At 38.8% G+C, this 26,020-nt stretch overlaps 1 protein-coding gene across 9 annotated transcripts in view; it reads left to right on the top strand.

Annotated features, from left to right (window-relative positions):
* The window catches only part of PHF20L1 (PHD finger protein 20 like 1), a 57,449-nt gene that overhangs the window by 20,827 nt on the left and 10,602 nt on the right, over positions 1 to 26,020 (top strand). Inside the window, exons 5-13 of one of the 9 annotated variants that reach the window (XM_008156601.3) lie at positions 2,298 to 2,386; positions 2,610 to 2,687; positions 6,745 to 6,958; positions 7,576 to 7,701; positions 12,291 to 12,373; positions 15,828 to 16,080; positions 18,024 to 18,212; positions 18,482 to 18,688; positions 25,744 to 25,800. In XM_008156601.3, coding sequence (XP_008154823.2) covers positions 2,298 to 2,386; positions 2,610 to 2,687; positions 6,745 to 6,958; positions 7,576 to 7,701; positions 12,291 to 12,373; positions 15,828 to 16,080; positions 18,024 to 18,212; positions 18,482 to 18,688; positions 25,744 to 25,800 — 1,296 coding nt within the window. Of the gene's footprint in view, positions 1 to 2,297; positions 2,387 to 2,597; positions 2,688 to 6,744; positions 6,959 to 7,572; positions 7,702 to 12,290; positions 13,559 to 15,827; positions 16,081 to 18,023; positions 18,213 to 18,481; positions 18,689 to 25,743; positions 25,801 to 26,020 lie in introns of those variants that run through there. The other 8 variants (XM_028132822.2, XM_028132819.2, XM_008156602.3 and 5 more) reach the window with 8 other exon arrangements.

Genomic DNA, 26,020 nt, shown 5'->3' with positions numbered 1-26,020 from the left:
TTATGCTAAATGAAATAAGCCAGTCAGAGAAAGACATGTGATCTCTCTAATATGTGGCATCTAATGAACAAAATAAACTGACGAACAAAATAGAACCAGAAGGATGGCTGCATGGAACAGGTGGACAGATGTCAGAGGGGAGGAGAGTGCTGGATAAAGGAAGGTGCACAGCCCATGGACAGACAGCAGTGTGGGGAGGGCCAAAGGCAGGGGGCAGGGGGCAGGGGCTGGGTAGAACTGGGCAAAGAGGGGAAATGGGAGACATCTGCAATAGTGTCAATAATAGAAATTTAAATTTAAAAAAAAGTCAAAGAAAAGGGAATGAAAAATGATGACTAGGTAGAATCTCTGAACAGCCAGTGGGAGCTGCCCATGGCTCGGAGCCGCCCATCTCTTGGGAAGCCCAGAGCTATTTTGGGAGCAAGGGATGGGCTGAGCAATTCAAACTTAAGTTAAACCTGACTTATCTTCTTTGAAGAAAGTCAGATTGGCAAATTTAGGACCAGAATATCTACAACAGAAGATCCTAAATGAACTATGATTTAGAAATGACTTTAAAAAGAGAATTGTAGAACACATGTAAAAATCCCAAAACGTATATACTCATGTGTATACACGCATACACGCTTTGAAAAAGATCTATAAGGATACATACCAAATTATTAAGTCATTACTAACCCTGAGAAGATGGAAACTAACTTTTTCCTTTCACATTTCTGTATTATTGATATTTTAAATAGTACTTTTGTAATTAAAAACAAAATGTAGAAAAATCTTTAAAAAAAAAAGAAAAAGAAAATCTCCCCTAGATGTAGTTATTTTGTGATTTCTGTAGCCCCACGTGTTGGATGAGCCTGCTCCTTCACCCCCAAAAAAAGGAAAAAGGAAAAAAAAGGCAAAAGTAAGCCCTCTGTTCACCACAAGGCTTCACAGAACTAAACAGATGTGTCTTAAAGAGGAGGCACATCAGTGTAGACAGCGGTCAAGGGTATTTTCCTATGAGGGTGGGATTTGAGGAGCTGATGCGTGAAGAGTGGGCTGGCGTTAGGAAAGGGGGAGGCATACAGCAGAGGGGACAGTGCGAGTAACACAGGGAAGGAGGGAGGGGTGCACAGTCGTGTGGTGAGGAGCCTGCTCTCATCCGGAATGGGAATGCCATGTTGAAGACGGAAGAGGACAGTTGCAGGAGGAGGTGGTGTAAGGTGAACATGCGGTGTGGCATGCTCAGAATTTTCCGTGTCTTTATCTCCTTGCTATTAACTAATCAGCTTTTTTTCATAACTTGAGTTTAGATCTATATGTCTGCAGTATTGTGCATTATGCTAATTATAGGAGGATATGAAATTCAAATTATATATAAAAAATCTTTGCACATATATGTCATTGGCTTTGTGCCAGCTTCAAAGCCATTAATACCAATTATCACACTTATTGTTTATATTTCTTTTATGAAGGCCAAGTGTCTGTTTACTTCAAAGTGGCACTCATCTCTCACTTGTACAGGAAATGATAGGAAACTACTGGAATGTCTATGTTCCCTAATAGTACTGACTTTTATTGGCTTGCAAGCATGTGTCTGTTCCAAGAAGTCAGTGTGCTTTGTAATAGACATGCAGACAGAACCCGGAGTCCTCAGGAGAGGATGCGGTGGTGGGAGAGGCCGGGGGTGGGGTGATGGCAGTGCTGCTGGGAAGCTGTCACTGGCTGAGCATTTGGCCTCCCGGGAGCCTAGAGGGTTAATCTGAACTGGAGGACTTTTACTTCAGTGACCTGTAGAGTATTTTCTAGCTTAAAAGCCTCTAACTGTAATTCTTACTTGCTAGTTCATTGTTGCCAAAGAAATGATGCTTTCCTGAGAAAATGGCTTTTTCACACATCACATTTTTCTGTCTGATCATTGGAAAGAGACTTTGAAGGAGAGCACATGTTTATAGAAGTATTACACATTTTTGTAAATGATGATCTTATTTTAGTCCAAGTATAACACACCTGACGTTCTTTAAACATATATTTAAGTTATTACAAAATAAATTTGACAGTCCTTCAGTAAAAATGAGAATTACATGCAACTAACTTATAAGGATTCAATCTGTATTTTTCAAAGGGAAAGAAGTGTTGTTAGAGGGACAGAAAATAAGCGTAATACACTTGATAGAGTTCTGAACTTGATGGAGTTCTGTCTGTTCGCTGTCATGGCGAGCACAGATACTTGTTTCTGCCAGGCATTACTTGTTAGATTTCATGTGTTGCTGTAAGATGGAATTAGTTTTCTAATGACCGACTTGCTCCTATTGCAGGGACATTCACAGTTCAGTTTTACGATGGAGTAATTCGTTGTTTAAAAAGGATGCACATTAAAGCCATGCCGGAGGATGCTAAGGGGCAGGTAAGAGTGTTCAGCGTTTCCAGCTACCCAAAGGGATGTCTTTTGGAATGATGACCGATCAAAATATACACAGATCTATTCAAAGTGAACTAATTGTAGGATTATGTGCTGATAGCCCCAAATAGCAGCAAGAAAAAGAAGTTAGAATGTAAATTATACACTTGATTTTCGCTCCTTTGGCTTTAGACCTGCTAAAGTTATAGGTCACTAGTTTCTGTTCCAGGTGAAATCCCAGCATCCACTAAGCTGGTGTTGTCCTATCGACCCAGCTGGATCGTGTAACCAGCCTATGGGAAGTGAGGTAAGTGCCTTTTTTTAACTTCATTTTGTTTTTCCTGGTATATAGTATCATTTAGAAAGTTAAATTTTCATATACAATTTTATATTGAGTTTCTTATCATCTTCTTTCCTTCTATGAATCATAGTCACTAGTCTTCTTAAAAGGCGCTTACCTGACATTCTGTAGGCTGTTTCGGGTAGGGCTGGCTGAGTCACGCTGTGTGAGCAGGGTGTTACATGGCTTGGCACTGCTCACAGCAAGGATGCGCGGTAAGCCTCTGAAGGAGAATTAAAACCAGGAGTCCATTGGTTGACTGTTTCCTGAAATACTGGGAAGAAAAGGTGCCAGTAGAAATTTAAAGTATTTTCTTTTAAATTCTGCTGTTATTTGGGATTTTCAGCACCTGGACCTACAATTAATTTTTAAGAAATTGAAAGTAGGCTGTGACAATGTCTAATATGGAAGTACCTTTTATGCTACATATTTGTTCCATGCCATGCAGTGAAAAATGTCCTGAAATGTGTTGAAATCACCTGGTCAGCTCCCCTCAGGGGTGTACATGTGGTCATCTGCAAACGTAGACCAACGCGTCAAAAATGGTTTGTGATATCTTCTTAGAAGTGAGATTGTGTTAAAGCACCTGGTTTTCAAAATTTTGCTTTTGAAATGATCAGCTAGCAGATTTTTTTCTTCAATTAATATGAAATGCAATTTCAAATGGAAATGCTTTGATCAGTAAATTGCTTTGTGTCTTTCTATTTGTCTGTATAAATAAAATGTTCTTCTAAGCACTCAGTGGTGTGATTTCTTGGTTACTGCATAGAAACATGGAGTAAAATGTGAACTTATGCAATATAGTATACATGCTTAATTAAAATTCTCGCGCTTTTTTTTTTTAACGACTCTTTTTTAATTTTGGTTATTTAAATGTTTGTGAGATGGTCCTAGCCCTAAAACTTTATTTCCCCCCATATTGAAACATTGAACCAATTTGGTTTGCTACAAAATTGCAAGTTGTAAAAATTAACTTATTAGAATGTACTAGATATTCAGTTGAAGTAAGTATTTTAGTCACATCCTGATGTAAATTAATATTAAAATAAATGCCAAAATACAAAGTACGGAAAGAAAATATTGGTAACAGTATAAGTATTTTCTTTAATTTTACATTTTTCTTCATAATTTTAAATAACAAGCACATTAAAATATTTGTAGAATTGTTTTTAATAAAATTATCTTGTTTTAGGAGAATCATTTTCCCAACAAGTTTTTGACTTGTTTTCATCAAGGGAGTATGCTAAATCAGATGTTGTTTGGGCAATGCTGAGAGAATCCAGCCTTGCATATTCTCTTCACATGTTGAGTACTTTGAGAATTCCTTAGGAAGATATGCAGTAAAATTTCTTTTACTAACAGCAAATAAATGCACTGTGGAAGTGCCTTCCCTAAGCTCTCTCTAGGTTTTTCTCTCGTGTAAGTTTTTCCTCTTCAGTGTGTGCTGATGAAGAATTTACATGTAACCCACTGGTGTTCAGGATTGGCTGGCTCCTACATTCCTTTTACTATTGTTTAAACCTACTTTTCATGCATGACTCTATTGGATATTTCGTGGCAGATTCTTTGACGTAGATGTGGCTGGTAGTTCTGTCTCACGGCTGAGGAGTCCGAACTTCGAGAACTCGGTGACTCAGTAAACTGTCGCTCAGCCGTCACATGCAGGGCCTCCGAGCTCAGGCCGCTTTCGGACGTGCTGGCCCCGGCGGCCTCGGCCTCTCCTTTATGGAGTCTGCGGGGAACTGCGAAACACGTCATTACTTCTGATCATGGGAGGGTCACAGCACTTAGTTCTGATAGTGAGTCTTTCCTCTTTAAAACCAGAAGAGCAGAATGACGAGAGAATGCCGTAATCACACAACCGCAGTGATCCCATGACTCACACGTCATAGGATCAGGAACTCCTTTTCAGATCTGCTTTCAGTTTTAAAAGGAACAACTTGATGAATTTCGATTTCTCCTAGTTTTCCTCTTTCCTGGAGATGGAATGTATCCTGGCATTTTTCAGCATTTCTCGAACAACTTAAAATTTTCCCCGCAGTGTGGAGCTCCAAATTCTATGATCTGCCCTTAGCAAGCCTGCAGACACGTGCTCTCTGCTGGGACAGCACTTTCCCTGCCTGTCTGGTCCCACTTACTCTGTTCCTCCCTCCGCCGTGGTGGCTGTCTCAGCCTTCTTCCCGGTGGAGCTTTCTTTACTCCTTACCTGTCCCTCCCAAGGCTCAGCGTAGCCATCGCCTCTCAGTTTGGCCCGTAGACCCTCTTTCCCATCCTGGCACTCTGCTGCCGGGCCTGTGTGCTCAGTGGCTTCCCTTCTGCTTGGGGCGCCCGCTTTCTTTCCTGCCGCCCCTTTCCCGGCCAAGTCCACTTCAGGGTTCAACCAGCCATCACGTTCCCTGTTGCCTTCCACTCGCCTTCCTCTTCAGTCAGAATTAACCTTTTCCCTTTTGTTCTCCCATGGCCGTTTGTTTATTCCTCTACTGTCATGTCACACTGTCGGCTAGCTCATTTTATTTGCTGTCAATTTCTTACAGGCAGGACCCAAAACGAGGGTGGTCCTAGGGGCTGGGCAATTCTGGTACATCTGTTTTTTGTTGTTTGTTTAACTAGAAATATAAACCTTTATTTCACAATTTTGTCCTAATTCGCTATCTAATGAGAGAGGTGCTGGGACATAGTTTAAGTACGGGGAAAGCTAAGTGCCTGCTGGTGTTTTCCAGGTAGGAGCAAGGATGCGGTCACTCCCGGGCCCGGGTGTGCCTGGGGCTTTCGGCAGCGCCTGTTTGCCGCTGCGTCTGCTGAGAACTCAGCATGCGTCCCAGCACGTGTGGTGGGCAGCCAGTGACACGCTGGGGACGGCGTGTGCTGGGTCCAGTCCCGTTCTGTCTCAGCTCACCTCAGTCAGGCGGGAGAGTGAGGGACCTCGATTTTGTTTGACTTTAATGGCTTATTGCCCTCACCATGTATTTTCAAGACTGGGCAGCCATCAACTTGGATTGCTAATGACCTATTTTGTTATAATCCCAGTTAAATGCATTTGACGCTGTGAAGTTGTTTTTGGTTGCTTGGGCTAAAAATTTAATTACCCATTTGTGTTGACTCTGAATTGGTCTCGTTGACAACTTAGCAGTCCTCAGAGGAAGGGTTAACTCTCTAAAGATAATACAAATAGTCTTTTTTTAAAAAAAATTTTTTTGATTGCGAAAATTTAAATGTTAGTACCACTTCTTTACATCTTTCCATGTTTCCCATTATAAGCATTTTTAGTTAAAAATAAAAGAACAAAATTATTTAGCAACAAACAACAAATATAATGCAGGAAAAATAAATATTTGCATCTCAAAAGAATGGCAGCTAACACAGGCCCAGGAAGTTGTAGAGGAAGAGAAATGAATCTGGAGCCTGACCGTGTGGACTTTACTTTGGTCAAGTCAAGTAGCTCTTTTAACAAAAATTCACTAGTAATATAAAGCTGCTGTAGTAAATTGGTGTCTGAACTTTGAAAGCTTTAAACACTAATAAAATCACACCTTGATTGCTATGAAATTGACCATACTTTGAGTGGAACATTCTTCTTAATAAGGAACACTACTCAATGAAATACATTTATTTTAATCTTCGCAGAATTTCCACTTAAGCATTTTTCTCATTTCTTTTATGGTCTGTGATATTACAGAAAAAATTGCAATTCCACATTTAAACCCTGAGGTACTAAGGCAGAATGTCATTTTTGTCATAGGTTTCTTGTTATTTTAGATTTTATTCCTGAGAAAATATACCAAAGGAACATTTTTTTGTTATTGAATATTTTTCTATTTTATATAACGTTATAAACCCAATTAAGCCTTTAAATTATTCTGTAATCTACCATGTTGATGATCTACCTTATAAATATAGTTAATTAGATTTTTACATTTGTGTGCGTGTGAAGGTAGCTTTGAAAATGTGATACATGTTTTTATTAGTGTAATTAAGTTTTGATTAATGTTTAATGCTTCACATGTTTTGTGTTTTTCCTTTGGAGGACTGGATAGCTTTAGTCAAAGCAGCTGCTGCAGCCGCAGCCAAGAATAAAACAGGGAACAAACCTCGAACGAGTGCTAACAGCAATAAAGAGAAAGAGAAAGAGGAGCGGAAATGGTTTAAAGTTCCTTCAAAGAAGGAAGAAACTCCAGCTTCTGTAGCCTCTCCAGAAGTGGAGAAGAAGGAAGATCTGCCCACGTCTAGTGATACATTTGGTATAAAACCTGTTCTTACGTTTAGTCCTTAGTCTCCTAGTGAATAATGAACAAGCCAGACCCTTTGGCTGCCTGTAATTTGAACAAACAGTTAAGTCAGTAGGCTTTTCCCCCAGCACGATATGGTGGTTAACTTTTAGCATTTTACAGATTTGAAAATGAGTGGTCTAACATGGGTACTTGATAATGGATGCCCTCAATATGCTTGAATAGAAATGAGTTGAGATTTTGATTTGTAACTTATTGGTAGTAGGTGTTTGGGTTTTGTTGTTTATTTGTTTTATGTTTCTAAAAAATCTTTTAAATGCTTCTGCAAGTATCCCAATATATACTATATACTATATACTATATACTATATACTATATACTATATACTATGGAAAAAGCAGCAAGTCATTCTCTTCCTGCTTTTCTTTCCTGGAGAATAACTGCTTAGTAGTTTTTATTCCTAATATGTCAGTCTGGAGAGACTTGTGGCTTTTTGTTTTTTTTTAAAGTTTTCTGTTAAGCACTAGATTAAAATTCAGTGCAGAGCATTTTTACTATTTATTTTTAAAAATGGGTGTGTTTTAACTGGATGCTATATAAACCCTCATCTGTGTGTTCTGTTAAAAGTAGGACTTCATGTAGAGAACGTTCCAAAGATGGTCTTTCCACAGCCAGAGAGCACGTTGTCAAACAAGAGGAAAAATAACCAAGGCAACTCGTTTCAGGCAAAGAGAGCTCGGCTTAACAAGATCACTGGTAAACTACAACGATTCTTTCGGGGGGTGGGAGGGCTTGATCTTAGAGCAGTTTGTTTGTAATAAAGCCAAGGATCTTTTGGGGGAACATAACTGGTTAATTAGAAAGACAGCTCTCTCTGGTTCTTCAAGGTCAGCCTTTTCCAAAACGGTCAGCTCTTTGTGCTGTGCAATGTGAAGCGATCACCTGTCTTCTACCTACCTCACAGGGGTGTTGTGAGGATCCATAGGGTCAGAGCCACCAAATCCCGCAGTCTGCAGATCACCGTGGTGGTAGGAGTAGTTCCATAAGAATTGAATTGCCTGCTTTTGTCAGCCTGTGGTGACATACCGTCTGAGGTTCTAAATATTTTACATCCTTACTCCATCAGTCATTAAGCGTGGTACCATATGTGGTTGGAAAGATGAACACCGAAGCTGTTAATTCCCAATGTAAAAGTATCTGTACGTTTTTAAAGTTTCTGTCCTTATCTTCCGGTTGGTCTCTAGAATCTGGTCCTATTTCTCCATGCTTTGTTGTAATTTAGGAAGCAGAGTGTTAGGGTGATGAAAAATACTGGAAACCTGGCCTGGTTAGTGGTCATAGAAGGAGGGATTTAAGTCCTAGAATTGGGGCCAGTCATGCTAGGCCCCATCCCTTCTGAGGCCCATTCAGCCCAATGACTGTAGTCTTTAAAAGAGGTTGTAAACGTATGTAACTCTTGTGAGTATTTGTTAAAAGAAAGTTAAAATACTTTATTCAGTCTTATGTTCTTATTTTAAGGACAGAAAGGTTTTAGGGCGTTTGACCTAATAAAGCTCTTTTACCTTTATTTGTTGATATTTTTAAAAATAATTTGAAGAAGCTGGGTTTCCTTGTCAGATTCAGGAATAAATGTAAATTGCACATCTGTCCATGCTCTGAAGCGTGGAGGCCCTGGGTGGCTCTGGGCTGAGGGCCTTTAGACCCACTGTTTGGTTACAGTACACATAGAGGTGATGTGATTGACTTCAGCAGGTGAGACTTCCTCAGGCTTCCCATTGTTAATATTATTTTTGTGCCTTGCTCTGATAAAGGGTATACTTGGTCCCAGGACAGGAAATATTTAAAAATAAGCTCATTCATTCCACCTTTTCTTTAGAAACTATTAACTTTGGAGAAAGCCAAAATGTTATCCAGGTGATGGTTATGATGGCAACTTGAGACTTCAGTTTTGTGTTATAATAACGGACCCTAGTGCTGCGCGCTGGGGCCGAAGTAGAATGATACTTCCAACCCATGAGTCCCCGAGCTGGGAGCAGCGCTGCCGGAAGAGCCAAGATCTAGGACGATGCAGTGACACCGACCTGATGCGGCCGCCAGCCTCCCAGTGCCGAGTTTGCCTACGGTCTGATGACCTGACTTGATTTTCAGTCAGCGTGCTCATGCCTGTGCCTTACTGAGAAGTTCAAGCTCAACATTTAAAGAAAAAATAAAACAAAACCAGCTCATCCCACAGTGATGCATTACCTCTACATGACCTTGAAAAGACAGTGGGGAGTGGGAGGAACAATTCACCGTGTGCCTCAAGGAATTCTAATACTGGGGTGTAATAGCCCCCCTGTGTCCTCTGGGCGGGGATTTGTCTTCACTGCCCCTGAGAGTCTTAGACGAACACGTGATAGTTTGGCAGCGGTAGAAAAGCATAAGGTTTTAGAATGTGAACCCATTATAGTTTTCCCTTTATTCAGAGGATTTAAATGTGTGATCATCTTTTTAATAGTTCATCTCTCTGCATCTATTTCTGATTCACGGTACAGCTATATCATGCAAAAAGACAATAGACGTTATACGGTTGTCTTTGAAGAGTAAAACTCAAACTTGCCTCTGTACAGTAAGTTTCGTTTGTAGACCATGAAAACAGATGAGAACTAATTGGAAATGGCGATTTCTGTTATGGAATTACAGTGTATTTATATTCATCAAGCTCACTTATACTGGTCCTTTTGTCCCTTTGCTGCTGAGAGGAATAGGACTGCGACTATAGCAGCATCTCCGCCTGTTCCAATGATTTCCCCACAGTTTTTAAAATAGTTCAAGCTAGAATTGAGTGGACCAGCTACTGGATAAATTTAATTCATGTATTTATTTATTCACTCCTGTTCTTTCCCATATACACACCCTACCGAGATTCTAAACCTGATTTTTATGGAGGGAATGGTATAGGATGGCTTTTTTCATAAGTTTCCAAATAAGTAGAACCTTGAAATGATGGTTGCACAATAGATAGATGTTTCTCTATAGTCTTACTTTTCATTATGTAATGTACCGTATGGACAGTTATAGACTTCATGTGTACTGATCTAGAATAGACAGTTTTACAGAAAGAATCAAGAGTCCAGACTTTCGGACAAAGTTTCAAGCAAATGGCCAACAAATTTGAATAGATCTTAAAATACAGGTTGTCAGTAGAGTGGAAGAATTGTCAGCAGTTGGTGTGTCTGTTTCTAATAGTTCTAGGAGTGCCTAGAAGTTCAGCCAGCTTAGATTTATTTGTGCAGCTTAAGGAATCTTAAAAATAATTTAAAAAACCACACAAGTTCGATCGGCCAGTAGTATGTTATTGATAATATCCACAATATTTGATTCTTAATACCAGGAAGAATATTGTGTTTTGGAATCCTGGGTGAAGTGTGGGCCACACATTTAGAGAGCACTTTGCTCCCTCCCTTCCCTTTGCTATTGCAGGGTGCTCTGGTCTCTGCTGCTCCTTCCTGGAGGCAGTGACAGACCAACTACACGCTTTATAGATGAAGTGCAGAGAACTAAGAAATCGTAACTTTGTGCGTTACAATGTAGCATGATGTAGTTCTCATGAGTGTGTGATATTCTGCTTCTACTTGTTATTTATATAATTTCTTAAGCATTAATTTTGTTAGGAGACTCTCTAGATACATTCTTCTGGGGGAGGACCTATTAGTAATATGTTGAAAATACATATCTGCAAAGAACTAGAATTAATTGCATTTGTATCCAGTTCTCATTTCCTGAGGAGACTGCATTTCTCCCCAGAACATTAGCAGGTCCAGGTAACAGATTGTGGACTTCATCTCTGGCAGCGGTAGCCAGAGTCCTCTCCTCAAGCACATACTTTATTTTTGTCCCCTTTATTGTTTGTATTTTTAACTCTTTTGTAAGATGGCATGCATGTAAATAGGAAAAACTTTTTAGTGATCATATTTGAGACTTTTGAATTCACTAGATACCAATTATTATATTTTCTAATCTAATTTTAGGTATTTTTTATTAAGTGCCCCATTGCTTTCTGGAAGAACATTACAAAGCTTTATTTTTCCTTTACAAACCATTAAGTGGGAATTGCTTTTCATTAATTGGGTTTATAATATTGCAACTTAAATTCACAGAGGGGACTGAATTATTTTGTTTTTCTAAACATGTAGTACCTTATTTTTAATTTTGTAGTTTGTGCTCTAGTCCATCTATTGATAAGATTTAAAAGGGTATTCCCACCACTGGTATGAAAGGAAGCAAAATGTAAGATATATTTAAGAAATTGAGTAGCAAATATCTATCCTGTTTGACCAGCCCCTAGAAGTAGTATAAGAACTCATGTCTCTAATTATTTTTCTTTTCAGTATTATTGATTCTCAAAAATACTAGCTAGAGAAGAAACCCCTAGTGAATGTGGTTTTAAATGTTAAAGAACTACATCATGATACATCTTTTTCAGTCGCCTAAAAATATTTTCAGAAGTTACATTAATATAATTAGGATTGAATTTATGGTTTATAGACTATTTTTATAAAATTATTTATATATTGTGTTTCCCCCCATTTAAATCTACGCTTGATATTGTGTGGGACTTGAGCAAACTCTGTAAGGTTTGTTATATCACACTGGATCATATACCAGTTTTCCTCCAATTAAATGTGCTGGAGACTGTTTCAGTAATATCTGGTATAATTGTAGTAAGTTTACTGTTAGGTTTTTGATTTTTGCACATCCTTTGAAGCAAAGGTTTTGTGTGGCCAACTTTGAAGTGACACAAAAATGATTTTTGGTGACCTTTTGTGTATCTGGTGGCCATAGGCAAAAACAGATACACGCTTTTCATAAACTTGGCTTTCTTGAAGGTACTTGTCAAGTAAATGCCTTTAACTTATAAATTAAAGCAGAGTTTCACTGTCTTTTAAAGTTGTCTTAACTCTAGTTAAAATATTCTGACTTCCAAAATTGAGATTTAGTGGTATGCATTGGAGAAAACTGGAATTCCCAAAATATTTCATCATTTGTAGAATGGGGCTGTAATATTAGGTAAGTTCATATATCAGAGGGAGACATTTTTTACAGAATAAATGTATGTGTGTAGTGCTTTAAGTGTATCTTTAGGAGTAATATCTAAAGCTAATTATGTAACCAACTTTCAAATTCTGATTCATTTCCTTGAGTCATTATTAAGGATGTTTGTATTTTTGACAGGTAAACTTTTGAGAATACTTACTTCCTATATACTGAAAAGTATGGGGGATTTCACAACTGCTAAAATTTTGTGAAAATTAGGGTGAAAGTCAACATTTTTTCTAATCAGTTTCTGTACAATTTTTCTCAAGGTTTGTTGGCATCCAAAGCTGTTGGGGTGGATGGTGCTGAAAAAAAGGAAGACTACAGTGAAACGGCTCCAATGCTGGAGCAGGTATGAAATGGTAGCATTTGATTTTTTTCAAGGTTCCCAACTGGAATGATCACGGAGCTATAATATCCACGTAATTGAAATTGCCCTTTTGGTCAGATATGGGAATAGGAAGCTAATTAATTGCTATATTTTTAACTCTGCCTTCTCCGAGGTGTACAAACTACAGACTTCACGTTTATTTTCAATAGACTGACCTTAAAGCCTTTGTCTCCAACATTTGGAGGCCTGGAGACAGGCCTCCCAGGGTATAAGCTTCTAGCTGGACCCCTTTGTCCAGCTTACAAAAAGACCCTCACACAAATACTTTCCATTTGTGAGTTAAAACAGGGTTTCGGACATCTAATAAAGCTTCTTTTGTAAGAAGTTTCTTTTATATTGTAACGATTGGTGTTGTTAGACTGACTATGTGTTTTACGAATTGATCAATGAGCCATACATTTTTTGCTAGGATGTATATTTTAATAACTACAAAAAAAGAATTTTAAAAAACTATTATGGGTCTGTCTTTAAACCACCTAATAGAGGAATTTAAAAGTGAAGGTTGCGGTTGCTAGATTTTTGCCTTGGCTGCCTTCAGATTCCCACAATCCCTGTACATAATAAACTGTGCATGCTTTTACATCCTCCAAGGGCTTAACTTCTTGGGCACTGTCAAACTATCAGAACACAGTAATAGCCATAACTGGATCTCCTTGGTTCTCCTGGTTTAAAATCTGAGCCTTAATGTAGTTTTAATATATCCTTTTTGTATTACTTTAATTTTCTTTATTAGTAACCTAATAAAGAAGACTTTAAAATGAGTATCTTTTGCTCTAATCGTTCAGAAAAATAATCCAAATTTAATTGATATTGTATTGAGTTTTTCAGGGTTATTTTAGGCCTGATTTGATAACAATGCATTGTTTTGGTGCCTCCATTAATGTTGTATTAAATGAACGGGTTTTTCAATTGATTCATATGTCAGCAAATTACACCTTCTGATTTTCTGTGATCATCAAACGGTTAAGTCTTTGCCGTTATTGTCAGTATATCAACCAAATTTTAAGTGACTTTTTTTTTTTACTGTGTATTACTATATTCAACATCCCAAATATAACATTATTTTGTATTTTCACCACTGTTTATAGTATTCTCAGAATGCAATAAATCAGGGACTTGGGTAATAAAATGTTTCTGGAAAATTCATTACAATGTCAATCTTTCATTATGCACAGTCCTGCTGAGGTGAATGTGAAAATCATTTATATGTGGAGGTTAGTGTAGAGGGCAGCGCCCATTTCAAAGGGAAGAAACCAACATTTTGAAATTGAGTAAAAAAAGAAAAAAAAAAATGGAGTGACTCGGCTGTTTCTGGTTGCAAACCTTAAAAAATTTTGAGAGTCCTTGCCAGTTTTGTAACAAAGAGACCAATAATCATTAATGAGAACATTGTACATTGTTTAAGGTTTTTAAGGAACGTAATACTATTCCCTCATTTTTTTATTTGTCATTCAGGTTGATTTCAATGTGAAAATGTTTGGAACCAAATTCTTACATTTTATGCTGTTTGCCCTGCTTCAAAGTAAAAAAGCCGAGTTATAAAATTCTCAATTACGTCTTAATTGGTATCAACAGCAGGCTAAAGGAGAGGCATTGATTGTCGCTAACCTCTGTTTTTCTAATGAGTAAAATAGTATCACAATGACATAAACTTAGAACAGGCCTACAGCCAAAATTTACTATGCTAATAATGGGTTTATTTTATTTACATTAAAAACATTCAAACTCTGTGATCTTGAACCCCAATTCTCAGATTATTAATTATAGATTATTTAATTGTATTAGGGAATTGTTATGTTATATTTACTTTTGGATAAAACCTGCATTAGATGCATAATTAAGTAAGCTTTTAAAATGTTAATTTGTCCTTGTTTAGAAGTTAAGCACCTTATCAAGATACTAATTTAAGTTTTAAAATCTTGTTTTATAACTTTGTAACTCGAGAGTAATGAATGCTGTAGTGATGTCTCTCACATATGTGAAGATGAACAATAAAATCGTTTATTTACAAGTAATGGCTCTAATTACTTTTCTGGCAACACCTTTTATGATAAGCTTAGGAACCCTTTCCATTTATGGAGTACCTTTGCAGATGATTAATGTGCACTTACACACATGTGTAATGAGTAAATTCAAGAGTAGCAATGGTGACAAATCAATGGACACTTGACACCAGCCCTTTTATGTGGTATGTCCTCCATGCCACCGATAGAGCATTCAAAGCTGCCCTATTCAATGCCAGTGTACACTTTTTTTCTACCAAAATTTGAGTGCCTCGTATTTTAATGGGAACAGAACGCTGTTTGATCCCCAGCAATGATCTTTCATATTCTGGAGAACTGCAGACTCAGGTCCGATGGTCATTCTTCACAAAAGACATGGAAGTTGAAAGTTTCTTAGGGACAAGTATATTGTTCAGAGTGCTAGCAACTTGATTTTTTATAGAGGACTATCTGAGTGTAGATATTTAAAAAGTAAGAATATACTTTTTAATATAAGAATATCAGAATGAAACACAGTACAGCATTCTAACACCAGATTACAAATCCATCCAATGTGGCTGTTTTCTGTTATCATTGGACACATTCACATACATTTTTACACATGTAGGACATTGTATTGCCAAATAAAGAACTGACAAAGTTCCAATTCTTTTTTAAAAGTATCAGTTGGCAGGAAGAAGGTAAAAACTCTCATCTAAGAATGCGACGTATTTTGTTTTTAAATCCAATGTTTTTAACTTACACTTGGTTTTACTCCTTGGTTTTTTTTGTTGTTGTTGGCTTGTTTTGTATTGTTTTTTAGTCTTTTAACTCTGTACTGCTGGTGGCTTTGATTTCATGATGCATTATGCTTATGAAACTCTAGCTTTCAGCACTAAAATGAGTTAAAGATAATGTTTCGTTAATTTGATCATTGTTTTCCTGTTGAGATCTTTCTTTAAAGGGGAACTGTCCACTTAGACTTCTGCATTCAACTTAATAAAGGAAATTATAAGAAAACACCTGAAAGTCAAAGGTTTAAATGTATTTCTTTAATGCTCTAAGACATGAAAATGCTGTTTACTTAATTATTATTATTGTCATTGGGAATTATGGCTTCAAAAGATGTATATTTCAGTTTAATACTGAAAATATTTGTCCAGTAAGATAACATTTTATATTCTGATATTATGAATAATACATTTTTTAAAGCCAAATTTAGACAAAGTTGACAGCATCCCTTTAAAGACAACCTATTCAACTTTTAGTTAATAATTTGTGGGGTTCTTTTTGGTTTTTCATTTGTAATAGAAATGTTATATGTTGCTTAACAATGTTTTTGGATACTAAAGTTGCTTAACAGTCAAAATAGAGTGCAAGAACAAAAATGAAGAAACCAAAATAAAAATATCAATTTTTTATTATTTATTCAGGCGATTTCACCTAAACCTCAAAGTCAGAAAAAAAATGAAGCTGACATTATCAGTTCTGCCAACACTCAGAAACCTGCACTGTTATCCTCAACCTTGTCTTCAGGGAAGGCTCGCAGCAAGAAATGCAAACATGAATCTGGAGATCCTTCTGGGTGTCTAAAGCCCCCTAAATCACCACTTCCCCCAGAGTTAACACAAGTCGAGGATCTGACGCTTGTATCTCAGCTTTCTTCTTCAGTGATAAATAAAACTAGTGAGCACAGATTTTTAAGAAATAGTTCCTTATCCTATAAGATACCTGGAAAACAGTTTGATTGTAGATATATATTGTATTTCTATGAGGTTGCTTTTTAAACATTCAAACTTAAGTGGCTATGATAGGGAAGGCTTGCAACTATTTCAGGGGCACAAACCATAGACCTTTCTGACGGCTGTATTGTTCAGAGACTACTGCTGTTTGAGAAACCTTACCCTTTAATACCGCAAATTCCACTCTAGCTTGATCAACTAATAATCCAAGCACAATGAGAGGCCTGATTCATTACAAAAAACAAAACATAAAAGACCCGTGGCCAATCTTTCCTGAAGTCCTAAGACTGTTCCTATGGATAGATGTAGTTGTCCCCACTTCGGGGTCCCCTTCTTATTCCAGTAGTTAGAGTGCAAACTTCAGTTACTCTTACTGATGAGAGAAGAATACTTTTTGATCTTACTTTTAAAGGTTTTACTAATGAAGCTGACATTACCACTAATCGTTCAAGAGTTAATTTAGCCTTTTTAAAAATAGCCTTTCAACACGGGTTTGGTTGTATATAAGACAACATTTGTGCTGACTCTCATATGAGTTTGGTATTCTAAGTTAGAAAAATATGAAAACCAGTTAACCTGGAAAGTCACTTAGTAGAAGACTTTTTCCTATTTATGCAACAAATGAATTAGTTCCCTGATTAGTAAATGAGTATTACATGCTTCCTTATGGATTCTTCTGCATCATATCTTCTGCAACAATTAAAAATGTTGGTATTGAGAAGACTTTTTTCAATCAAATACATTAATCTCCTCTTCCATTCAGTTGCCATATTTTCAACTAAGCCACATTTATCCATTTTTGATATTTTTTTGTTTTGGTTTTGTTCTTTTTAATAAATGGGTAGAAAGGATGGGAACAGAAAAACTCAAATGTTTCCTCATTATGGCATTTAGCATGAAATAATGTTAGTAGTTGCAACAATGTCACGACATTAAGTATTTTATTTTGAAATTGTTTTGTATTTTGGTATAACCACAATGTGGCAGCAATTGAATTTTATTAAATTATCACCTTTGTTATTTCAATTTTTGTAAAATTACTTTTAAATACCCAAAGCATCAACCTCTTTAGACCACTTATTTCCTCATAAATTAATGTGACTGTACTGGCCTTATGTAATCCTGCTTGTTGGAAATAATCAAGCGTTTACATGCCATATAGAAAAAAGAAAACTAAAGGTTACAAAAAGGAATTTTCAAACTTGTTTTACATAGCTAGAAGATGCTTAAATGACTCACCAAGTTGTTAAAAACACACAGGAGGGCAAGAGTAGGGTCCTTTTCTTCTAAAATCTTATTTGCCCATAAGAGATATTAAAGCTGTGTTCAATTTTTTTTAATGAATCAGGCCAAAATAATATGCTTATAAAAATCCATTTAGGGGAATGAGGGTGGGATGAAATGATTTACATTTGTTTTACTTTGGCAAGTAAAGTAAAGCACTAACTACGATGCGTGTCAGATATTTGTCACCTATGCCCCCGCCTCGTTCCCCCCTTAGAGTTTCTAGACTGGTAATGTAGCAGAAGGGATCTGTATTTTTAATCTTTGGCTGTACAGAGACTATTTTCCCAAAGGAAAAATGGCAACTAACACAACAATGTACAATCAGAGAAGTAACTGTAGTCTGTCATGTGGGGAACTCCCTGAAATTAATGTTCCCTGTTCCCTTCTCTTGATGCTGGTAGGCTTTGCTGTTAGAAGTTGTGATGAACTCTTTTTGTGAGGGCACACTTTTTGCCTTTGATTGCCTTCGGAACATGCCGTTCCTTGTGGATACCTTCCAACATCAGAGGGCAGGATATAATGCCTTTTCCCACTTATCTCAGATATTATAAGATGGCCCGGCATGTGTCTGCTTCGTGAACATTGAAGATCTTTTTCTAGGTTCTCCACAGCCTGTGAGCCCCCCTAGACCTTCCAAGCATAGCGAGCGGAGAAGAAGATCGCAGCGCTTAGCCACCTTGCCCGTGCCTGACGACTCTGTAGAAAAGGGGTCTCCTCCCTCTCCAGCCACTGATGGCAAAGTCTTCTCCATCAGTGCTCAGAGTCAGCAGGAGGCTTCCGTACCAGAGGGTAATGTATATTGATTTCCTACAGAGCCAAACGTAAAGGAAGATGAAATACTAAGAGACAAAGACTATTAAAATATTAAGAAGTTTCTGCTTCTTCCTTCTTACATCTTTTGGACTTATAAGAACTTGGTGTATTCCACAGATAGTTACCCAGGGCTGCTTTGTGCCAGGCAGGCACTGTTTAGCTCACGTGCCATTTAAGTCCACATGGATGTGACCTGAGCCAGTTTACCCGCGTTAATATTCTATCACATTCTGTATTTTGTGTAGTGCCTGATGTTGCACATTTGTCACTTGAGAAGCTGGGACCCTGTCTCCCTCTTGACTTAAGTCGTGGTTTGGAAGTCACAGCACCGCTAGCTCCAGATCCCTCTTACCGTAATGAGTGTGCCAGGGCAGACCAGGAAGACACACAGATGCTCACAAACCCTTCTTCCAAAGCAGTACCTGACGCGAGAGGAGCCCCGGCAGCCTCAGGTAACAGTTCGTTTTATGGGCAGCCTGGCTTGCCTTTATAGGCGGTAAACGTTGGCATGCATAGCTCGGTTATTGGATATGTAATTCCCTTAAAAATACTTCCGTGTAATGTCTGTGGGAGATAGGGTCTCTGTCTGTTTAAAGTTCTTTTGTGCCATCATTTGCTATCATATGTCCTGGACATACTTCTTACTTTGTCACTTTAATCTACTTCTCCCTGCCTCTCTCTCTCTCTCTCTCTCTCTCTCTCTCTCTCTCTCTCTTTTTTTTTTCTTTTCTTTTCTTTTCTTTCTTTCTTTTCTTTCTTTCTTTTCCTTTCTAATTTAAATTTTTTAAAAATTTTCAATTACAGTTGACATTCATTTTTATATTAGTTTCAGGTGTACAGAATAGTGATTAGACATTTATATAACTTACGAAGTCTAGTACTCACCTGGCACCATGCATAGTTATTACAATATCATTGACTATATATCCCCTATGTTGTACTTTACATTCCCATGACTGTTTTGTAATTGCCAATTGGACCTTCTAATCCCTTCACCTTTTTAACCCCCTCCCAACCCCCTGGCAATCATCAGTTCTCTATATCTGTGAGTTTGTTTCTGTTTTATTTATTCATTTATTGTTTTTTAGATTTCCACATATTACTAAAATCATATGGTATTTGTCTTTCTCTGACTGATTTATTTCAATTAACATAATACCCTCTAGATCTGTTCATGTAGTGCAGATGGTAAGATTTTATTTTTTATGGCTGAGTATATTTCATTGTATGTACGTACCACATCTTCTTTATATAGTCATCTATACAGTGGGCACTTGGGTCTTGTTTTCTTATCCATTCAGCACCAGTGTCTTTTGATTGGAGCATTTAATCCATTTACATTTAAAGTAATTATTGATAGGAATGTAGTTATTTCCATTTTATTATTCATATTTTTAATTTTTATTTTTCTTCTTAAATAAGTTCCTTTAACATTTCCTATAATACTGGTTTGGTGGTGATGAACTCCATCTGCTTTTTCTTATCTGGGAAGCTCTTTATTTTCAATTCTAAAACATAGCTTTGCTGAGTAGAATAATCTTGGTGGCAGGTCCTTGCTTTTCATCACTTGGAATATTCCTTGCCAGTTCCTCTGGCTACAAAGTTTCTGTTGGCCAATCAGCTGAAAGTCTTAAGAATTTGTTTCTGTACATAACCAACTGCTTTTTTCCTGCTGCTTGGTCTTCAACCTTTGGCATTTTAACTATGATGTGTCTTGGTGAGGGCCTCATTTTGTGCAGTGGTGCAGACTCCCTAGTCACCTGAGTTGGTGCTCCAGGGTGTTCCTTATGTGGGTTGTGCGCCCTCTTGTTGTAGTTGAGCCTTGATTGCTGTTGGCACATCATGGGTGGCATTGACCCTCAGGCTGGCTGGCAGTGAGGACTGGCTGTGACTATAGCTAGTGTGCAGGGGTGGGCCCCATGGAGTGGATTTACTTTAGCAGGACTCGGGTGCCTGAGGAGTCCACCCTTTGGGCGTGTCCTTTGTGGAGCTAAATGGGGGTGCTCTGAAGCTGGCCACTGGATGTGTTGCTTCTGGGGCCTCTTGGGCAGGGCTTCCGTGCAGGCCTAGGTCAGCTGCTGCCTATGCTCAGCGTCCAGCCACCTGGTAGGAGCTACACAGTGATCTGAGGTTGGGAGCTGCCTGTACAGGGTTTGGAGGTGCCTGTGAGACGCCATGTGGGAACCGAGGCCAGTTGCCTCTAGTGTTGGACTTGGGGCCGCTCAGCAAGAAGCACAGGCATCCCGAGGCCAGGTGCTGCTTGTTTGGGGTTTGTGGATCTTCCAGAGATTTCAGTGAAGTCCACAGCATGGGCCACTTGTTTGTAAGAACCACTGAGCTGGCCTGTGTGCTAGTTGGGTGGGTGGAGTCTCAGGGTGGGGTGAGTTTGATGGAGACCCAGATTTGGTTTCCACCTTTGTCTGCCAGCTGGGTTGGGGGAGAGCTCAGCAAAGCAGAAAGATGGCGGAGGAAGCTGCCCTTCCAGCCAGCCCTGAAGCAGACGGTCAGTTCTTCCCCTGTGTCTCTGGCACTTTCCAGCTGCTGCCCAGGGCTGGAGCCAGGAGAGCATCTGTCAGCCAGGAAGTCCTGTGTGGGCCCTTTAGAGCAGCACCTGCAACTCCAGAGCCCTCCCTCTCATCCTGGGCTGAATCCCGCTCATTCTCACAGCCAGAGGTGGTGGGGCCTTCCCAGCACGGGGACCCTGGGCTGGGAGCTTGGTGTGGGTCCGGGAACGCTGGCTCCTCAGGGGACCCCTGCAGCCCAGCTCTCCTGATTTTTAATACCACACGTGGGTGTGGGACCACCACCTCTTCCTGGCCCTGACCTCCCGCCCCCCTTCTTCCCCCCCCCCCCCCCCCACATACACACCAGCGTTGATGTGGCTTCTTTATATCCTTAGTTTTTGGACTTTGTTCCATTATAAGGTGATCCTCAAACGTGGCTGTTCCATAATGTGGCTATAATTTTGATGTGGTCGAGGGATGCGTGAGAGCAGTGTTTCCTACTCCGCCATCTTGACTGGAGGTCTCCTCCCTGTTTCTTCCTCACGCCCTGTTTTTCCTACACAGGAGTTACAGAGCTAAATATAATTACTGATGTGTTTGGTTTTGAAGCCAGAAAATACTTTAATGGGATCAATAATTAGCTTTAAAGAATTTAATAGAACTTTACATTAAGAACTTTACATTTACGTAGCTTAGTCCTAGCTGGTTTGGCTCAGTGGATAGAGCAGGGGTCCTCAAACTTTTTAAACGGGGGGCCAGTTCACTGTCCCTCAGACCGTTGGAGGGGAGTCGGAGAGTGCGGCACACATTCCATACACGTGCACTGCGGGCCTGGCACCAGTCGGCTGCTAAGCAGGACAGGCAGCGGCGGCAAAAACACCCGGCGGCCGGATAAATTCCTCGGCGGCCCGCGGGCCGCAGTTTGAGGACCCCTGGGATAGAACATCAACCTGCAGACTGAAGGGTGTGGGGTTTGAGTCGGGTCAGGGGCACATGCCCAGGTTGTGACTCGATCCCTAGTAAGGGGCATACAGGAGGCAGCTGATCAGTGATTCTCATCATTGATGTTTCTATCTCTCTCTCCCTCTCTCCCTTCCTCTCTGAAATAGAAATATATTTAAAAAAAAACAACAAAAAATACTTAGCTTAAATTTAACTATATACCTGTATCTTAAATATAATCCCATATTTTGAAGGCAGAATCTCTCACATTTAAATGTAATTTGTTATAGTGTTGTTTTGAGAGTTTAATATGTAAAATCAGCCATGTTCAACACATTTTTGGGATGATTTTATATTTATAGTAATCTGAAACCATTCAGCATTTTATCAAGTTGATATTTTAACCCAACAGACTATTTTTATTTTCTTCATAAAGTTACATTGTTTAATTAGAAGTTTTATTGAATTTTAACCTCAACTATAGTACAAATACCTCAACTAAACAGTACAAATATTAATTTCAAATGCTTTTCCAGTAAGTTACTAACTTGGAATTAGACTGATCTGAATTTTAGTTCTGAAATGGAGAAAAACATAAAATTTGTTTTTTGCTTTGCAATCAAGAGTGTTGGGATAATTGTTTTTAATAGCATCTTCCCTGAAATCACTTTATCAACTCCTTGGATGAAGCATAAAATAAAGCTTGCTTTTTTCTGGTGGTTGTATATATTAAAACTAGAGGCCTGGTGCATGAAATTTGTGCACTGGGGGAGGAGAGGGTCCCTCAGCCTGGCCTGTGCCTTCTCACAGTCCAGGACCCCTTAGGGGATGTCTGACTCTCGGCTTAGGCCCGGGGGATTGGGCCTAAGCTGGCAGGCAGAAATCCCCCCTCGCTCCTTACTGCCCGCCTGCAGTGGAGGTGGGAGAGGCTTCCACCACCACTGCTGCACTCGCCAGCTGGGAGCCTGGCTTCTGGCTGAGTGGCGCTCCCCCTGTGGAAGTGCAATGACCACCAGGGGCCAACTCCTGTGTTAAGTGTCTGCCCCTGGTGGTCAGTGTGCATCATAGCGACTGGTCGGGTAGGTCTGCTGTTGGGTCGATTTGCATATTAGGGTTTTATTATATAGGATAAGGAAACTCTAAAAAGAGTACTGCCTTTACATTGTTATTCTTTTTTTAAAGTAAAAGTATAACTAATATTAAATACACAGTTTTCTACAATTCCATTTGATTAATAAAGATTGAAGTTATTTTGTTCCCAATAGTGTTTCCATACCTTATTTTTAAAACTCTGTGCCCAGATCTGAAGATTTGTAAGTTTTGAAACATGTCTTGTCATTAACTGATTCCCTGTCTTTTGAATTTCTTTAAGCCCCTCTGGAGCTAAGGTAGTTAATTTTGCTTTCCCTTCCCCACAAGAGTCTGGATTACCATGGAGCCTTCCAAATCTCTTTCCTGCTGACGGTCTCCTGCAGTTCTTCCCAGTGTGGAACTGTTCTGTGCTGAATATCTGAAAACTGTGTTCAAGTTATAAAGCTCTGTGTCTGTTGGGGCGGGGGAGGGTTATGTTTAGATGTATTTGTATTTTTTTTATATCTATATAAATACAGTAATAAGACAGAAAGATAGACCAGTATACATAGCTCTGTAATAACTAAGAGGTGTGTTAGCCAGCTTATATGGCCTGAAATGTCAGAGTAGTGATTGTGCATGCACATCCTTGATTCAGGCGCTTTAGCTTCTAATTGGAGTATTGACCTCATCTTTTTATTTTTTTTCAGAATGTCTTACATATTTGTGGAAATATGGCTAATTACCATTGGATGTGGTTCTTGTTTCTCTGATGGTTAAAATGTACTGGGCTGGAGGAAAGGCATAGTAACTCTTGTACTTTTTAAATATTATAAATAACTTTGAGAAAGTCAGAGTAGTAGGACAGTTTTCTAGAAAAGTGAAAGGGAGTGTAGGTTTGTAATACGATGAATTTGTAAATTTGTTGAAAAGTAAGGGTCTTTTGTGTATGGGTGATGGCTGGTGATTTAGTTGTTTAAATAAAGGCTATGCATGGTTTTAAATGCTAATGACTGAAAGTCCATTTATTAGAGGTTTGAACACTGTTTGAATGCAGGGTAGATGGAATTCTAATTTATTTCTACTACAGAGAAGCAGGGGCCTCAGGCACTGGTGTGATCCAGGGCTGCTTCTGCAGGTATCTGCCACCGGGGGGCTTAGAAAGCACAGCTCTTGTGGTTTGCACTGCGCATGCCTCGTCATCTTTAAGAAGACTGCATCCAAGTTGTAGAATGTTCATGGTGTTGTTATTAGTAGTCAGTGAACAGTAATTAGTGAAAGGAAGTGATGCATTTGTCCAGTCTTGGTAATAAGGAAATTTAATTGTATTTCTCTTTGCTCTAATGACCCTTTTATTTTTTGTCATGGAGATAGTCAATATTCTTACTTAATATGAAACTTAACTTATTAGAGCTTTATTAACTTAATTCAAGTTGAGTGGTATTTTTATATTTTTATTGTGTTAAATTAAATTATATAATACTAGAGGCCCGATGCATGAAATTTGTGCAAGAGTAGGCCTTCCTTCCCCCGGCTGCTGGCACTGGCTTCCCTCTGGCACCCGGGATCCGGGCTTCCCTCGCAGCCCTGGCTTCGTCTGGAAGGTCGTCTGGTTTAATTAGCATATTGCACTTTTATTTTATTTATTTTTAAGATATTTTTTTTAATTGATTTTGAGAAGAAGGAAGAGGGAGAAAGAGATAGAAACATCCATGATGAGAGAGAATCATGAATCGGCTGCCTCCTGCAAGTCCCCCACCAGGGATCGAGCCTACAATCCAGGCATGTGCCCTTGACTGGAATCGAACCTGGGACCTTTCAGTTCACAGGCTAACGCTCTATCCACTGAGCCAAACCGGGCTAGGGCATATTGCGCTTTTATTATTATAGATAGTTGAAGAGGATAAAATGCTAGCTTTTTTGATACTGTATTGAAATTATTAAAAAATAGAAAAACTCGTAAGTAATGATGTTAAAGCATGATTTAATGGACTGAAATTGTATTTTAAATGTACTGTTGTACTTTTCTTAGATTAACCCAGACACATGTAAGCACTGGGAATGGTTGACTATGAGTTAGAAGCTTGATTAAATGTATCTGTGTCCGCTCTAATTATTGGGGTGCACTGTTGGTTTAAATGTATTTTGAACGATTAGATAGTAAAACTGAAATGCCATTAAGGTTGAATATTTTTATGTGTCAATAAGCCTTTGTATTTACATTTAGATAAAGACCAAAAAAAATTTGTAAAATAATTCCACTTTGTCTTTTATCATTATGTAACACCACAGTTATGATGGCATTCAAAGACAAGTTTGTAGGCAACAGAGTTTAAATATTATTGAAAAATTTTATACAGGTTGTTGAAAACCAGTATTCTTTAACATAAATTTACTATTTCCTTGGATGAGCTGACTACACTTATGTCAGAACTGCCACGGAAGCCGAGATGCCACATGGACCTGCCACTGGTGCATTTCAGCATCTGAATTGCCCAAGGCTGGGCTGCAGTGGATCTCCACTGATTGCCTCGTGCAGTTAGCTTATCGTATTTCTTCACGATTAGACCCAGAGTTATTCTAGAAATGATGTAGGCTCCAATGATTCCCCCCGACAGAGGAGAAGGTGGTCTAAACATTTTACACCCTTGGGCACATAGTCCTGGCAACAACACAGAGTACTCGCGTTCCTGTTTGGCAGGTAAGGAACTGAAGTGCAGAGACTGGCTGAATTATTCAGGCCATAAGCTAACTGTGGAACCAGGAGTTTAGTCTGGTAGTCTGAGGAGCAAAAATCACCCTTAATTTATCAGTTCTTCAAAGTAAGAAATCCTTTGTTTTTGTTACTAGTTCAGGCAATAAAATCATGGAGACCTTCAGGGAAAAGAGTCCTATGTAGAGTTTTTGGTGATCAGTTGTAATTTAAAACACTGTTTTATACTTTTAACCCTCTCTGACTAAACTTACGTATTTTCCCCCTAAACCTGCAGGAATATCGAAAACAGAAAAAAAAGTGAAATTGGAAGAAAAAAGCTCCACAGCATTTGGTATGAACAGAAAGTAAAATCTTTACGCAAAAGACTAAATGGCTTGGCAGTGGGAGGACTTGGTCTGCCCCTGACTCTTTACCTGGTAGTGCTCCTTAAGGCGTGAGCGATGTCTGAGCCTTTACTGGTGGTGGTCATCTCCAGGTGCAGGATGTCTTTCATGCATCTCTTACAGTATTGTGTGTATTTTTGACAATGGACATTAGGCTTTCTCAGAACT

This window comes from Eptesicus fuscus, chromosome 19 (genome assembly GCF_027574615.1).
Source record: "Eptesicus fuscus isolate TK198812 chromosome 19, DD_ASM_mEF_20220401, whole genome shotgun sequence".
In the NCBI taxonomy this organism is placed as follows: domain Eukaryota; kingdom Metazoa; phylum Chordata; class Mammalia; order Chiroptera; family Vespertilionidae; genus Eptesicus; species Eptesicus fuscus.
This window is presented reverse-complemented; position numbering and strand designations above follow the sequence as displayed.